This window comes from Cornus florida, unplaced genomic scaffold (assembly GCF_030987335.1).
Source record: "Cornus florida cultivar Cherokee Brave unplaced genomic scaffold, ASM3098733v1 CherokeeBrave_3.0.0_Hap2_Chr06, whole genome shotgun sequence".
Lineage (NCBI taxonomy): Eukaryota > Viridiplantae > Streptophyta > Magnoliopsida > Cornales > Cornaceae > Cornus > Cornus florida.
In genome coordinates, this window is record NW_026775576.1 from 105,663,011 (window position 1) to 105,681,289 (window position 18,279).

At 38.0% G+C, this 18,279-nt stretch overlaps 1 protein-coding gene across 2 annotated transcripts in view; it reads right to left on the reverse strand.

The window, feature by feature from the left end:
• Positions 1-18,279, reverse strand: part of LOC132313668 (kinesin-like protein KIN-7K, chloroplastic) — a 49,552-nt gene that overhangs the window by 10,731 nt on the left and 20,542 nt on the right. For both annotated transcript variants that reach the window (XM_059812553.1, XM_059812552.1), the window contains 7 exons: positions 17,665-17,724; positions 14,874-14,952; positions 14,193-14,260; positions 2,639-2,701; positions 2,257-2,361; positions 1,438-1,542; positions 19-126 (listed from right to left, as the gene is read on the reverse strand). In XM_059812553.1, the coding sequence (XP_059668536.1) occupies positions 19-126; positions 1,438-1,542; positions 2,257-2,361; positions 2,639-2,701; positions 14,193-14,260; positions 14,874-14,952; positions 17,665-17,724 (588 nt within the window). The remainder of the gene's footprint in view (positions 1-18; positions 127-1,437; positions 1,543-2,256; positions 2,362-2,638; positions 2,702-14,192; positions 14,261-14,873; positions 14,953-17,664; positions 17,725-18,279) is intronic.

Genomic DNA, 18,279 nt, shown 5'->3' on the forward strand with positions numbered 1-18,279 from the left:
CGGCTCAAATTATCATACCTTGTTTTGCGCTGCTTGAATTTCAATGTGTTTTGCACGGTGGGCAAACTTCAAAGTGTTATGTGTCTCTTCTGAATTGCTTGACGAGGGGGTAACAGTGCATATGAGCTACAATTTTACAGAATAAAGTCAAATAAATAGAATGAAACACTCATTCAGAAGCAGTGTTTATTCAGAAAAATCAGGTGCCACAGACAAATTGAAAATGTTAATCATTCATCCTATTGAAGATTTAATGGAGGAATCAGTGGAGGAAAATATTTTAGTAATTGATGTTGTTTCCTATTATTGAAGATTTGGTGTTATTAGAGGAATCAGTGGAGAAAATCCTCCTTGTTTCCTATTTTCTAATTCTTTCCATTCTCATAATTTCTTCTCCTACATAAAAGAGCCTCCACCATTGTATTGTGTATGAATTGAGAGAGTATTATAAAAGTGATGTAAGCCTTTGGGCTCTTTGTGCCGTGGATGTTGGCCCTAGTGGTTGAACCACGTACTATCAGTGTGTTCTTGTTTCATTTCTCTCTTCGCTTCCGTTTTATTATTTACAACATGGTATCAGAGACTAATTTCTCTTCCTAGGTTCAGACCCCTATTTTAGGGGTATTCCATTAGCATTTGAAATGTTGCTAAGGGTTCTGGGTGTTATTTGTGACTTGTTTGGGCTGCTGATTTGTTTGGCAATAATGTTCTTCGCCTTTACCGTGTCTCCGACAGTTTTTATTGACTTGTTTGGGCTATCGGCGTGTTCGGTAGCATTGCCTTTGTCTTTGCTGTGTCTCTGACAGTTTTTACTGACTTGTTTGGGTTGCCGGTGTGTTCGGTAGCGTTGTCCTTGCCTTTGCCATATCTCTGGCAGTTTTTTGTTGACTTGTTTGGGCTGTCGGCATGTTCGGTAGCATTGTTCTTCGTCTTCTCTCTTCATCATTCACACTTGTTGTTACTCGTCATCTCAATGGCAAATTGGGCATTCATGCTCCAACTCGAGGGAGGGTATTGAAGATTTAATGGAGGAATCAGTGGAGGAAAATCTTTCAGTAATTGATGTTGTTTCCTATTATTGAAGATTTGGTGTTACTAGAGGAATCAGTGAAGAAAAATCCTTATTGTTTTCTATTTTCTAATTCTTTCCATTCTTATAATTTCTTCTCCTATATAAAGGAGCCTTCACCATTGTATTGTGTATGAATTGAGAGAGTATTATAAAAGTGATGTAGCCCTTTGGGCTCTTTGTGCCGTGGATGTAGGCCCTAGTGGTTGAACCACGTAATATCGGTGTGTTCTAGTTTCATTTCTTTCTTTGCTTCCGTTTTATTATTTACAACACATCCAAATATATCTCGTGCTGAATTTGAAGATACATACTAAACCATACACATACAAAAAAATATATATAGATATAAATCTGGGAATGCTTACAGATACACGGTCATGACCACTTAATGAAGACTGAAGAAGCCTAGTCAATTTAGAGTCTCTGTATGGTACATGAGTGGCCCTTCCATCAGTTAACTTTGATATAACCTGTGAGAGACAATTACAGGTTAACATGCTCTGGGACAAGTTAGATCTGTAAAATGAAGACCAAAATAACAGGAAAGAAGCAGAACCATCAGGTACAATAATTCTGCTCGGAAAATGCATTCAATGACACATTTAAGTCAAAAGTCAACTACCACCTCATATGGAAGGAAACAATGGAACAGTGAGACATACCTAGAATTAATTTTCATCCATATAAGTTCCATTCAATTAATGTAAAGGTTGCTAACTATCTTATTGCAATTAATTATTGTGTACGATATTTAATTGTATAGTGACAAGGAAAAAAAAATAGAAAAGGAATGAGGAAGTAGCTTTAAACTTAAAATAATTTATAGGAGCTATGCGAAGAGGATTTCAATTCCTTATAAAACAAAATCAATCAACATATGTTGCAAAGTTTTGGTGTAAGATGATCAGTTAAGACATTACCTATTTTATTTGCAAAATGAAAGAAAAGTGAGAAGGAATCTGATTTTAGAAAAGAGAAAAAGACAAAGTGAGAGTTGTTTCTACAATGAAATTCAAAGAATTAAATATAGGGTCAAGAATATGACTAGTGTATTTTTCTTTTTCCACTCATAATATTGTAGTAAAAGGCATTGTTGCATGCAAAAGAAGACATACTTAGAGAGAATTATTACAATGATACAACTACTACAGTGATAAAACAATGGCAATGATTGAGGGCCTCACAGTTCCAAGAGTAAGCAGACTCTTGTTAATATAGGATCCTTCTTTCTGGCGCACACCAGTAGTTTCAGCCTTGGAGCTCTCTGAACCTGCCAGATCGATGAGGTTCTGCATGTATAAGTAATATATAAAAGTTAAAATAATGCAATTTGACGGTAGTTTCATTACAGGTAACAGATGAAAACCCTTTTTTTTTTTTGATAAGTAAAAGATGACAAAACAAAACAGAGAAGACACAGGAACAAAAGCTATAATCATGGTAAAGGAAGCATGGAACATGAAGGCATGGAAAATTAAGCAATTATGATAGGTGACAATTAAAAGCGTAAAATGGTACCGAAAAGCAGCCACAGAAAGTACAAAAGTAGAAGCCTCAGATATATACCAGTTGTGAGAAGTTAACAGCCTCCCCTTCACTATTTTCACCACCAGGGCTACTCTCTACCGTCTGCTCACAATTTAGTAGGACAAAGAAGTATGTTAGAGGAGAAATATAAAAAGGAAAGGATATGCAAATTAGTAATTAATGACAGATTTAATTGATTATCATAAACAGAAAAAAAGCCACTTTAAAGGAAAAGAAAGGAGATGCAAATTAGTAATTACTGACAGATTTAATAAATTATTATAAAAAAAAAAAAAAAAAAAAAAAATGGCACCATACCATATTTGACAAGTAGTAGAAATCACATGAAAGGAAGAAGAAGAGGAAGATCTAATAATATTATTGCCAGCAGACACTGTTGACTTTAAGATATAATCAAATCAAGAGTAAGTGATAAAGAAGAAGAAAAAGAGAAAGCGGATGAGAGAAAAAGAGAGAGATGGGGAAAGAAAGAAAGAATGAAAGAATTATTTCATCCTTCCGCCACATTCTATTTATAATAACAAGTTTTAGAAATTATACATAAACCCCAACAGTATATAAGTATTAACAAATAAGCCCCGGATAACACTCCCCCTCCCCCTCAAGCTTGTGCAAAGATATCTATCATGCCCAGCTTGACTAACATATTTTGCAGGCCAGTCTTGCTCACACCCTTAGTGAAAACATTGACGTATGGAGTACAAATCAGCCCAAGACGAAATTTTTCCTTGATGAAGTGTCAATCGACTTCAATGTGCTTTGTCCTGTCATATTGAACTGGATTGTGGGCAATTCTAGTAGCAGCCTTGTTGTCACAATACAACTTCATTGACTCGCGAACAGGATAACCCAACTCACCCAACATCGTACGTAGCCATAACAACTCACAAACTCCATGTGCCATGGATCTTAAGTCAGTCTCTGCACTAAATCTAGCTACTACAGACTGTTTCTTGCTTTGCCATGAAACAAGATTACCTCCAACAAATGTGCAATATCCTGAAATAGATCGTCGATCTGTCATAGACCCTGCCCAATCAACATCAATATAGGCTTCAACATGCAAGTGGCCATGACTGCCAAACAATGTCCCCTTACCAGGTGAACTCTTGAGGTAGCGAAGAACATGATGAGCTGCCTCAAGGTGAGGTGTATGTGGAGCATGCATAAACTGAATAATCACACAAACAGCGTAGGCAATATTCGGGCACGTGAAAGATAAGTAAATCAATCTCCCAACCAATCGTTGAAATCTTCCCACATCATCTAATGGGTCTCCATCTACATCATTAAGCCTATGGTTCAGCTCAATAGGAATATCAATAGGTCTAGCTCCAAGCCTGCCTATTTCTGCCAACAAATCTAACACATACTTCTGTTGAGAAATGAACACCTCTTTCTTCGATCTGCACACCTCGATGCCAAGAAAGTATTCCAATGATCCGAGGTCTTTAACCTCGAACTTTGTCCCCAAGAATGACTTCATTTGACAAATCTCTTCTGGATCATTTCCAGTGATAACAATATCATCAACATATACAATAAGGGTAGTGGTGCAACCCTGGTGCTTCTTGATGAAGAGAGTATGATCTGCCTGACTCTGTGTGTACCCTACTCAATTCACATCAGTGCTAAACCTCTCAAACCAAGCACGTGGCGATTGCTTTAATCCATACAAGGCTTTACTTAGCTTGCACACTAAATTCTGACCATTCGCAAGCTTTAACCCTCGGTGGCATAGTCATATACACCTCTTTATCCAAGTCACCACGAAGGAAACCATTCTTTACATCCAGCTGATGTAAGGGCCAATTCAAATTAGCTGCCAAAGAAAGAAGAAAACGTATAGAGTTCATCTTGGCAACTGGAGCAAATGTTTCCAGATAATCAATTTCATAGGTCTGAGTAAAGCCCTTTGCAACTAACCGAGCTTTATATCTCTCAATTGTTCTGTCTGCATGATACTTTATTATGTAGACCCATTTGTAGCCTACTGGTTTCTTACCCCTAGGTAATGGAACAATATCCCAAGTACCATTCTTCTCATAGGCAGTCATTTCTTCAAGGATGGCTTTATTCCATGGAGTTTGACTGAGAGCATCTCAAACACTAGAAGGAACAGATACAGTGGAGATACTTGAAGTGAAAGCACGATATATTGGAGATAAGGCATCATAGGATACAAACTGAGATATGGGATGTTTTGTACAACTACGAACACCCTTACGATAGCCAAAAGGGACATCAAGATCAACATGAATGCTATTGGGAAAAGAATTAGGAGTGTTAATGTCAACTAAGGAATTACCTGGATCAAGGGAGACTTCTTGGTCCTGGGGTGAGTTAATGACTTGTTTTGCCCTCCTAATGTAGACAATTGGCTGTTTTCCCTATTGCAAATCATCAGTGGTAGGAGGACTAGACTTAGGCACCTCAGTAAGAAGCTCCCTCTGAATGGGAACAGGCAAAGGAATGGGGCATTTCCTCTTAATGTTTCTAGCATGTTTCCCTAGTGTGGCGCGTACATCCACAGTGATCACACCTCAATTTGCTCCTGTCATCTTGCTTCCCTCCATTTGGAGGATTGGGCTTGTTCCATTGTCGTGTGGCAAGAGCAGACCTCTCAGGCAATGGTACTTCTGGCTCAGGATTAGTGTATACAGGTGTAGACATAGCCTTCATTCTACTCTCCTCAGCTTGGATATACGAAAACACATCTCTAACAGAAGTATGGGCTGGATATCTACCTAACACTTATACCCTAGCATGCTCGTATCTCGGATGCAGACCACACAAGAACTCATAGATTCGATTCCTTTCTACCATAGTATGAAATGCTTTAACATCAGTTGCACACACATGTATGTAGTCTTGGTAGTGATCTAACTCTTCCCATTTACCACGTATAGTGTGGTAATATGCAGCAAGAGTTTGGTCTTCCTGCTTGAATCTTAAAATCTGTTAGTTGGAGTTATACAGTTTTGTGAAATTACTAACCGAGGAATACGTCTCTTCCACAGCCGTCCATAGCTCTTTAGCTGTTTTCACAAACATAAACCCTTTGCTGATCTGTGGCTGCATTGACTGCAACAACCACGTCATAACTAGTGCATTATTTGCACTCCACTCTTTGAATTCATGATCGCTCTTGGAGGGATACATGGCAGTCCCTTCGATATGGTCGATCATCCTATGACCAATGATATGCATACGAGCAAATTGAGCCCATTCCGTATAGTTCGTCTCGTCCAGATTAGGAGAAAACCCAACTTCTTTTGAAGTCACCTCTGAGCCAGACACTTTATCAAACAGTTTCTGGGTATACAATCCTTAGAAACAAAAGCAGCAACAAAATACGTAGAGAACCACCTCAATAACACAAACTTCAACTAGAAAGAATACCGTTTTCTGAGATGCATAAAAAAGCGACTACACACTCACCACACAAACCCTAAAAAGCAACAAAGTTGATTATACCAGAATAGCGAACAAATCCCATCTTGGAATCTCTTCAAAAACCTTCACACCCACTAGGGTTTACATAAACTTGCCCTAGGGTTTCAACTACACACCCACAACTTTTAAACCATACTTTGATACCATGTTGACTTTAAGATATAATCAAATCAAGTGTTAATGAAGAAGAAGAAAAAAAAAAAGAGAAGAAAGCATATGAGAGAAAGAGAAAGAGATGGGGAAAAAGAGAAAGAATGAAAGAATCCTTTCATCCTTCCACCACATTCTATTATAATAACAAGTTTCAGAAATTACATATAAACCCCAAAATTATATAAGTAATAACAAATAAGCCCCTGACAATAGCCACCAAATAGTCAAATAAGTTTTTCCTAACAAGTATGATGGAATGAGTAACATGTAAGAATCGCAAGTCATAAGACAGGTGGCCTTTTCACAAAATATAGGCTAAAGATTTAGGAGCATGTAGATAGGGTGGAAGAGGAAGAACAAAGGAAATAAGATTAAAACAAACTGGAAGTGTACAACTTACAAACAGAAAATTAGTACTACTTAGAAGGAAATTGAGTTTTTTTTTTTCCTAGTTGATACTCAAACGCCCACCTCCTCAAAGTGTACCCAAGAGGAGTTGAACCTTAGACCTGATTCTTCGTGAGGCACCAGGGCCAAGTGACTTATCCACTTGAGCCAACCCCTTGGGGTAAAATTGAGGAATAGAGTTGGATGAACAATATAACTTCATGTAAAACAAGATGGCTAAATGTACAGAACGAATACTAAAAAGATTTTATAAAAATACTTCCTGTAACCTTAAGGAAGTTATCAAGAAAGATAAAAATAAATTACGAAGCTCACATATATGATGATGTTCAAACAGAAATAACTGCAAATTGACCTCACAACAAATTGGCAAAGATGCATGCTTAAGGTAGTATACAAAAGAATTGTTGGGTGCAAAAGAAACCAAAGAAAAATAACAACTGTAGCTAATTAACACTGAGTCTGAGTTATAACAATTGCTACAAAATTACAGTAATTTATGATCTATGTCATGAGTCAGATACAAAGGATGGGAAGAAAATTGCCAAGATAAAACAAGTTCGAAGTACTTGTACCTTATTACCTGACATCCACACAAGCAATTTTCTCAAATTCATTAATCCATGTTATTAAAACTTAAATCTATAATAGTCAATTTAAATTTAAACTAAACTTCTTAAATAACCGAACCTAAATCCATTCATTTGAAATCCTTCAATCCAAACGGGGCCTGAGACATTGGAAAAAATGTATTACCCCCTGAATGCCAGCAAAAGGATCTCTATATCTTGGAAACCTCTGCCATTACAAGAATTAAGTTTAAATGGTAATGGTTTCTTAAAGTCAGGGTTAACTGTGAATATGAGGAAATTTTAAAGACCTGATGGAAATACAATTCTAGCCTTTTTTGAACCAATTGGTCTTTGTTACGCTTTTGATTACAGGACCTTAGGAGGCATAGTTGCTGTTCAAAAATAACAAGGTTAAGGGGGACTCTGATTCAATAATTGATGGGTAAAGTCTAAACTCCAGGCTTCATGGCAACATGATCCTCAGTTGAAAGATATTAAACATATTATACATTTTAGAAAAGAATATTGGTTGGGTTTCAAGATCAGCAAGTCAGGAGGAAGATTTTGTTGGAAGATATTATTTCCCTTAATTTTAGGGATTTGATTGATTTCTGACTATTGTAAATTAGGAACAGATTTGTAAGAATATTTTTTATATAGGATAGATTGATTGGATTCGGGTGGATGGAGAAGGGTTTAGTAAGGAGGAGGAGATTTGTTCGGGTTTGTTGATTTCTTTTCGATGTTGTTCACAGAACCGGTTGGCTGGAGACCCTTGCTTGTAGGTCTTCATTTTGACTCTATTACGCGTGAAGAGTGCTCTGCTCTGGAGGAGCCTTTTTCTGAAGAGGAAGTTTTGACTTCTTTAAAGAGCTATAACGGGAATAAAGCTCCAGGCCCAGATGGTTTTTTCATGAGATTCCTTTTGGAGTGTTGGGAGGTGGTCCGTGAAAAGGTGATGGGCTCTCTTCATGCTTTCCATACTCTGGGCTCTTTTGAGAAGAGTTTGAATACCACTATCATTGTCCTCATTCCGAAAAAGGGAGGGGCGCTTGATGTTAAAGATTTTCGCCCTATTAGCTTGGTGAGTTGTTTTTATAAGTTGATTGCCAAAGTCTTGGCCTCCAAGCTGAGGAAGGTTTTGGATGGTGTCATTTCCGATTCTCAGAATGCTTTTGTGGGAGGTCGTCAGATTTTGGATTCAGTTCTTATTGCTAGTGAATGTGTTGACTCCAGATTGAACAGTGGGGTTCCGGGTGTTTTGTGCAAGCTGGACATTGAAAAGGCGTACGACCATGTGAGTTGGAGCTTCCTTCTCTACTTGATGGAAAGGATGTGGTTTGGGAGGCGATGGAGGAAATGGATTCAGTTTTGCATTTCTAGTGTTCGTTTTTCTATTCTCGTGAACGGAGATCCGACGGGCTTTTCTCTAGCTCGCGGGGTTTGAGACAGGGGGATCCGCTTTCTCCTTTCTTGTTCCTTTTTGTGATGGAGGCGCTTAGCAGATTGTTGAAGAGGGTTGTTGAGTTAGGTCTTTTGAGAGGTTTTCGGGTGGGCAGGGAAGTTTGCCAGCCAGTTGGAGATCTCTCACTTGATGTTTGCAAATGATACTTTATTTCTTTGTGATGAGGATGAGTCCCCATTGAGACATTTGAGATGCGTTTTGGTTTGGTTCCAAGTTGTCTCGGGGCTTAAGGTGAATGTCAGCAAGAGTGTTCTTGTGCTGGTTGGGGATGTTCCTGAGATTGAGAGGGTTGCTCAAATTCTTGGATGTCGCACTAGATCTTTCCCTATTTCTTATTTAGGATTGAGATGTGTGGGGATCCGCTTTCTCCTTTCTTGTTCCTTTTTGTGATGGAGGCGCTTAGCAGATTGTTGAAGAGGGTTGTTGAGTTAGGTCTTTTGAGAGGTTTTCGGGTGGGCAGGGAAGTTTGCGAGCCAGTTGGAGATCTCTCACTTGATGTTTGCAAATGATACTTTATTTCTTTGTGATGAGGATGAGTCCCCATTGAGACATTTGAGATGCGTTTTGGTTTGGTTCCAAGTTGTCTCGGGGCTTAAGGTGAATGTCAGCAAGAGTGTTCTTGTGCTGGTTGGGGATGTTCCTGAGATTGAGAGGGTTGCTCAAATTCTTGGATGTCGCACTAGATCTTTCCCTATTTCTTATTTAGGATTGAGATGTGTGGGGAGCTGGGATCCAGTTGTAGATAGGTTTGAGAAGAGGCTGGCAGGTTGGAAGAAGAAATTCCTCTCCAAGGGGGGACGGGTCACTCTTATTAAGAGCACCCTTTCTTGCCTCCCCACCTATTTCTTCTCTCTTTCAGATTCCTTCTTCTGTGGCTGAGAGAATTGCAAGATTGCAGCACAATTTTCTTTTGTTGGGGGGGGGGGGGGGGGGGGGGATGAGGAGTTCAAGTATCATCTGGTTCGATGGGAGCAAGTGTGCCGTCCTATTCAGAGTGGAGGATTAGGTATTAGAAGGTTGTTGCCTTTCAATAAGGCTCTCCTTGGGAAATGGCTTTGGAGGTTTGGGGTTGAGAGGCATTGGCTTTGGAGGAGAGTTATTGCGAGCAAATTTAGGGAGAGTAGTGGTGGGTGAAGCGCTCTTGAGGTGCGTGGTCCTAGGAGGTGGGGGTTTGGACTGTCATTCGGAAGGGGTGGGATGATTTTAGCAAACATATTCGTTTTCGGATTAGGGATGGTAGGAGGATTAGATTTTGGAAGGATGCTTGGTGTGGGGATATTCCCCTGGCTCTTTCTTTCCCTCAACTGTTCAGGATTGCTTCTGTAGGCAGGCCATGGTAGTTGACTGTTATCATCTTGATAACGGAAGATTGTCTCGGGATGTTCAGTTTCAGAGGCACTTTCAGGATTGGGAGATTGAGGAGGTCACTCGTTTTCTGGAGTTGCTGTATCGACAGGTGATCTCTCATGGGGAATCTGATTGTTGGCTTTGGAATCCTAATGCCCAGGGTTGGTTCGAGGTGAGGTCCTTCTTTAGGTGTCTTACGGATGGTGGTGGTGGTCCTTTCCCTTGGAAATCTATTTGGCACTCCAAGGCTCCTCTTAAGGTGGCCTTCTTTGCTTAGATTTCTGTCTTGGGTAGGATTTTAACCCAGGATAATCTGAAGAGGAGGAATCAGGTGGCGGTCAATCGTTGTTACATGTGCTTTTGTGATGAGGAGACAGTTGATCACCTTCTGTTGCATTGCAACATGGCTAGAGCTTGTTGGGATTTGATGCTAGGTGTGTTTGGGGTTCCTTGGGTTATGCCTTACTCCTCTAGAGGTTTGATTGAGGCGTGGAGAGGCTTCTTAGTTGGGGCTCTCATTCAGGATGCTTGGAGGGTTACGCCTCTCTGTATTTGGTGGTGCATCTGGCTTGAGAGAAATAGGAGATATTTTGATGGAAAGGAGAAACCTATTTCTATGCTTAAGTTCTCCATTATTTCCACTCTTTTTTGTCCACTCTTTTTTGTTGGGTTTCAGGGAGAGATTATCGTTCTATTGAGGAGATTGTTTTCTTTTTAGCCTCTTTGAAGGCTTGAGGCTGTTTTTTAGCCTTTTTGTATCTTTGGGCTTCGCTCCCCTTTTGCGTGCTTTCTATAAATTTTACTTATCAAAAAAATAAATAAAAAAAAAGGAACAGATTTGATGAGGCAAAATATTTTATAGAGAGAATTTCTACATGGTATTGAGAAAGACACAAATTTTTTATTAAAACTTGGAAGGAAAAGAAGTGCGATGGTGTATTTTATTGGGGTATTCTGCCACACAAAAGGGATACAAATGCTATCACCCTCCTTCAGCAAAGATGATTGTTTCCATGGACGTTACTTTTGTTGAAAATCAAGCTTATTATTCAGGGGGAGATTCAAATGCTTCTCTTCAGGAGGAGAATTTGGGAAATGAAGATAAGTCTAGGGAGGTGTTGCCACTACCATTAACCAGTGTATCATCGTCTATTGAAACTTCTGCATCGATTTCGAAGGAATCTCCTGGAAATTCTGCACCGACTTCAAAGAAATTCCTTGAGCCACACAGATTTGTATACTCAAGAAGGGAGAAGACACAAACAACTCAGCCACCTCTTGATGGACCCAATGACCAATTAAGCGCTCTTGTGACTGGTAATCCTAAGGTAGTTCCTTCCTCTAAACTCTTTATTGATACTTCTATTAATGAGTCAACTCATTTACCTATTGATCAACTTGATCAACCACATAATGCTACTGAATTAGTTATTGAGAATCAGGCACGTTATCCCACTCGAGAAAGAAAGCTGCCCTCTCGTTTTGGTTTTTCAGTTGTAAAATATCCCATCTCTCATATGTGTCTTCACATCGTTTATCTTCATCTAATAAAATATTTGCAAACCAGTTATCATCCGTGTATATCCCTAATAAGTTACAGGAAGCTCTTGACAACCCTAAGTGGAAAGCTGCCATGATTGAAAAAATGGAATCTTTACAGAAAAATTCTACATGGGAACTTGTTGAGCTACCAAAGGGAAAGAAGACACTTGGTTGCAAATGGGTATTCACAGTGAAGCATAAGGTAGATGGTTCAGTGGAGAGGTTCAAAGCAAGATTGGTAGCTAAAGGATATAGTCAAACCTATGGGATAGATTATCAGGAAACATTTGCACCGGTGGCGAAGATAAATAAAATAACGGTCCTCTTATCCTTTGCTGCAAATTTAGAGTGCCCACTTCAGCAGTTTGACGTGAAGAACGATCTAGAGAAAGAAGTATACATGGACTTTCCTCCAGGCTTTGTTAATTCCTCTAAAAGAGGTAAGGCATGCAGATTGAGGAAATCCTTGTATGGACTCAAGCAGTCACCTAGAGCTTGGTTTGGCAAGTTTACTTTGGCCATGAAAAAATATGGATACCACCAGAGCCAGTCGGATCACACTCCCTTTCTCAAACATTCACTTGGTAGTAAGATTACTGCCTTAATCGTGTACGTGGATGATATTGTGATGACTGGTAGTGATGGTGAGGAGATGGGTAAGCTGAAAGCATATCTAGCAAAAGAATTTGAGATCAAAGACCTTGGGTCTTAACGATATTTTTTGGGTATTGAAGTTACTAGGTTAAAGAAGGGGATCTTTGTTTCCCAACGAAAATATGTCTTAGACTTATTGGTTGAGACTGGAATGTTGGCTTGCAAACCTGTTGATACTTCCAATTGAACAAAATCACAGGTTAGGTGAATGCACAAATGATACACCTATGGACAGAGTGAGATACCAAAGGTTGGTTGGAAAGCTAATATATTTGGCACATACTCACCTTGACATAGCCTATGCAGTGAGTGTAATAAGTCAGTTCATGCATGCTCCTTACAAAACACACATGTTGGTTGTACACAGGATTCTCAGGTATTAAAATCAGCTCCTGGGAAAGGTCTGCTAGTCTCCAACCATGGTCATCTTGAAGTGGATGCTGATCGGGCAGGATGTGTAATAGATAGAAGATCAGCTTCAGGATACTGCACCTTTGTGGGAGGGAATCTAGTCACATGGCGTAGTAAGAAACAATCTGTTGGAGCCAGATCCAGTGCTGAAACAGAATTTAGAGCCATGGCTCATGGTATATGCGAGATGTTGTGGCTGAAGGCTTTGTTAAAGGAACTGGGCTTTAATTCTAGGGATCCAATAAATCTTTCCTGTGATAACAAAGCTGCTATTAGCATTGCTCACAATCCAGTTTAGCATAATCGTACCAAACATGTTGAAGTGGATAGACACTCTATCAAGGAGAAGTTGATAGGTGGATTAATTTGCACTCCATTTGTGAAGACGGAACATCAGCTTGCAGATTTTTTGACAAAGGGAGTGTCAAGTACAACTTTCAATTTGGCACTTGACAAGCTGGGCATTCGAGACATCTATGCTCCAGCTTGAGGGGGAGTGTTGGAAGATATATATTATTTCCCTTGGATTTGATTGATTTCTGACTATTGTAAATTAGAACAAGATTGTAGGGCAAATTGATTGCAGTAAAATAGGATAGATTGATTGCTTTAGCCTTCAAATTAGGAATAGATTTGTAGGAATATTTTTTATTCTTTTCCTTGTATAGCTATTATTGTTTTATTAATATAATCTGCCCTAATATATAAATTAAAACCATAAAATGAGGGTAAGGATATTTTTTCAAATTTATCTAACCCTTTATTTTTCTCTCTCCTCTTCCTCCCTTTTCTTGGTTGGAAGCAAAATGGTGGGCCAGGAGGGATGGCTCGTCCCTCCATCCTTTCCTTCCCTTCAACTCTATGGTGGAGCCTAGCTCCATCCCTCCTCTCTTCACTCTTACCAAACGAAGCCTAAACCATTTTAATTGGATGAACGGAACAGTTCATTGAGGCTGGAAATTATTGGTATTAAAAGAACTAGCACATCTGAATCTTGTTAAGGTTGCAGTGAGAAAGAGACGAATTGAGAATCTCAAGTTTTTAAGCTAGTGATCATTGTTGGTTCATTCCAGAAATGCAAGACCAACAATTTTTATTCCCCGAGCAGAAATGGATCATACAGTTACCCATTTGAGCAGTATAATTCCATTGACCTGTGGAGAGGCCATATAAAATGGACATCTCGTCCTGCGTCCACGAAAACAACAAATCCAGCGGAAATCTCGGCAGAATACTACCCTAACACAGTAGTATGGAGGAAAGGCCTTCCATTCAATATGCAAGAAGATTCAGCTGAACTAATCATTGGCTATTTCTCCCAGAATGAGTAAGGTTTACATCCATATACGAATAAATTCAGACAACATTACATATAGCTTTAGTATCAATTAAATATGCTATCCTACATTAGTGTGTGTGTCAATACATGTTGATGTGTTATCAGTCATGAAGTCATATGCATCTGTATGTCAACATGGAAAAAGCCATCTATTCTGGACACAATAAACAAAATTATAAAGTAGCCATAAGAACAGCAACTGAAATATGAAATCAATTAAAGTACCAGTGTGAATATCGTGTGACTTCTGCTGCTGAGTAAATTGAAATTAGTGGAACCAACGTGCCTGTGCTCTGTTGTCAGCAAGTAATATTTTCTCAGAGTTCAGAGATAAATCAAGTAACAGTGACAAAAAGAGACATTAAGCAGATTTACTCCCATATAATCAGCATACAAGATATTTTAAGGATAATCTATCCAACGACCCTAACAAAAGAATAAAGCATTACTTTTGGGTTTTGAAAGTCTGTAAAATGAATTTATAGAATCAGTTTCTATGAGATAAGCATTCACAAATACAAAAGTTCAAAAAGTGACTAAAAGTTCTTCACATTTATGATTAAATAATCCACGATTCATGCAGGTTCAAATTTGACCAAATCTTTTCCCTCAAGGAAAAGAAAAAAGAGCAATTTTTTATTTTTTTATTTATCACAAATTTGATACTTGTATTGGCCAAAAGTTCTTCGTTTAGAAGAGATGGATGCATGACATGAAACAAGTAGAATTAAAAATGGATGTGCAACAAAGACCAGTTACTGCATAAAGTAAAATGGGTCTGCATTAGTTGAAGCTATGAAGGATCTAGAAAAGAGAAGAAGGAAAATGATGGTGCAACATGCTGTTGGAGGAGAGGTAGCATGCCACAAAACTGCAGCACATATGAAAAATGACAGCAAATTTTACCTTCTCCGGCTGCAATAAGGGAAAGGGCATGAGCAGGGGATAAAACAACTTCCTCCTTTATTCCCTCAACAAAGGTTCCCTGCAACCAATATCCATGCAATAAATAACATATAGTAAACTAAGTTACACAATATGGATAGCTATAAAGAATGACTAGAGTTCCTCAATGAAGATTCTATCACATTCTACAAGGTACCTCTCTTAACGTTCTTAGTTACATTTGGTTGTTTAGTTTCTATTGGTATAACTTATCCCACATTGTGCCTGGTATCCTATCCTTACATGGTCAGTTTAAAATCCAGGGAAAAAAAGAATTGGTTACGTACATACGTTAAAAACCTGACATTTCGGCAGATAGTATTTGGTAGACCCCTATGAACATGAATCATGGAAACATTTAACAAAATTTAAGGCATTCCCTTATGCGCCACATTGTATAACGTCAAAATGCTTTGAACAAAGAGCGAAGGAATATCAAATTCTGCCCATATGCAGTGAAAAATGGGTGATATTCACATGCTACTCTAAACGAGCACGGATAAAGAAGTCAAGGTAGGCTTAGATTAAGGGACATGGAAAAATAAGCACACTAACAAGTAAAGGCATGGAGCTGTTAAACACAATGATTAGGAGAATTAATATAACATGCCTACCAAAGAGGCAAAGACTAAGAGGATACGATAGAAAGTTAGGGAAATTGAAAATACAGGATATGAACACTGGAAAAAGACATATAGAGAAATGGAGCAGGGAAAAGTCTTCATAAATATTTAGAAGAAAATGTTGTAGCCATTATTAGAATGGGATAGAAGGATTATTAACTGTAAAACTTGTAAATATAGTCAAGGAATTAGTCGCTTATTCCAGGAGACAACATTGCAACATATGTTTGTAGTTTTGAGCTTATTTATTAAAGGGGAATCGAAATAGATAAAGGAGATTAAAAATCCAAGAACTAAGTCGTGGAATTCAAAAGGTGAGAAAGTATAATTTTTAAAAGTAAAATACTAAAAGAATCTTGCGATGATCCTTGTATCCCCAGAAGATAGACTTGATAAACTATTCAATGATATATAGTTCACTTAATTTTCATATGGACTGCAGCATAAGCCTACATACAATATTATCAAGCAGAAAGTTGAACACCAATGGCCAAACTTCAAGACTGATACTTAATTGTCCAAAATGTATCAATGATCAAAGGCCAAGCACCAATGCTCACTTCTCTTGGAGAAAGAAACAAACGTAGAATCCAAAATTGTTTCTAATTCATCCAAAACACATCAAAATATTTCCAAATTCATTCTAGTCTTGAAAAAAGAATTCCAACCCCAACATAAAAGATCTTAGTGTCTTTAAAACACACACACATTATTGAGGGATTTACAGTAAGATCTTAGGGTTGTTAAAACACACACAAACATTATTGAGGGATTTAAAGTATGTATTTGTAAGAGATTTTATTTTCCTTTAAACCTTTAGTAAGCAAGAGACTTTTGAGAACCTTAGAACTTGTCCGTGATTATTCATGTTGTTATTGGAGCTTGCTTCAAAATTTTCTGAACAGCACCTAGGAGCAAATACATTCATTGTATCTCCAGATCAGCAATGAACAAATTCTCTATTACAACCTCATAAGAGAGACACGGAAGCTTGTGTCTATACATTTATGCCCAATGAACAAATTTTCTATTGTAGTCTCCAACAAGTTCATCCACTTGCTTTGTAGACTTGGTATTGGAAGGTCTTGACAGACGACTTTTATTTACTATTATGCTACGTTTGGTGTGCAGGAATGGAATGGAATGCAACTTGGAATGGAATGAGAATGAGAATGGAATGGAATGAATATTACCATTCTAATGTTTGGTGTGACACGGTGAATCGTTATGGAATGGAATGATTATTACCATTTTATTGTTTGGTTGACTATCATTAAATATGTAATGGAATGATTTTTCTCAAAAATACCCTTTTCATTATTTTTTAATAAAATCAATCTAATTAGTATTTTGTCAGTACAATTTTATTCAAAAACGGGTTGAATACTTAACCTAAGAAGCTGATGTAAAGGCTAAAATATATATATATATATATATATATATATATATATATTCAATCTCAATAATATATAAATATATATATACATAATATGGTTGAAGGTCCTGTAACTTTTTGTCAATGGTAGTTCTGGGTATATTCAGAAGAGAGGGAAGGTGAAAAACATTTACCACGTCTAATAAAGAAGCTCGGGAAAAGTGAAAAATGGAATGTGAAAGATTTTTGGTCTATGCAAAATATTTTTGCCTTATTGGAATGTGATGAAGGGCTTATTGGGAATATTACAAAAATATTTAATCTTACTATGGAATGGAATGGCCATTCCATAGGTTTAGTAATGGAATGGATTTTCATTCCCTGGAATGGATTTTCATTCCATTTCTGCACACCAAGCAAACGAATGGTTGGAATGGACATTCCATTCCATTCCATTCCTGCACACCAAACGTAGCATTAGAGTATTAGGTTTCTTTTAAATTAACAGCACGTAATAATCAAGAAAAGGAACAAGCAATTTGATTGGTTGAATCGTATTAGATTTAAGTTAAATACGATGACTTCACCATTCAGTTGCAATCTAATTTAAATTAATTCAATGTACAATAGAAAAACATTTCAAATGTTAGAGAAAACAATGTACAAGTTGGATGCCTAAACTCGTGATGAATGTAATCCAAATTCATGGATAATGTATTGAAGGCAAAGGATAAGAAAAGCAATAGGCAAGTACCTGAGCGTCCTCTCTGATTCTTAAATTCTGTCCTGCTGGATTCAACAAGTCATTAACAACCTGAAAATGGAAAGCAACCTTAAACAATAGTAATCTCACTGACAGGGGCTACTTTATCAACGGAAAACTAAAATGCAAAATACTTCCAGATGCCTGGAAGACTGAATTTCATGTGCATAAACTGCAAACTACTTCCAGCTACCAGAAACGACTAATAAAGACTGGTATTAAAGCTAGGTAGCAATAGCCACAGAAAGCAAAGATGCTGACTTATGCTTCGTTAAGTAGGAGGGATGGAAAATTGGATGGAAGGAAAAGGGGGAGGGATGGATGAGGCATCCCTAGGGAAGGGATGGTGTTTATTTCTCCTTTTGTTTGGTTGGATGTAAGGGAAGTAAATAGATGCTATTATTATTTTACTAATATAGCCTCACACATACTTAAAACATTAAAATAAGGGTAAGGATGTCTTTTAAAATAAGGGTAAGGACGTCTTGTTCCATCCCTCCTCTCTTCTCTCCTTCCCTCATCCTTCATTCCTACCATACGAAGCATTCGCTATGAATGTAACAAACAACTTGTGTATAGCATCAAAAGTTTACAGCCCACATTATC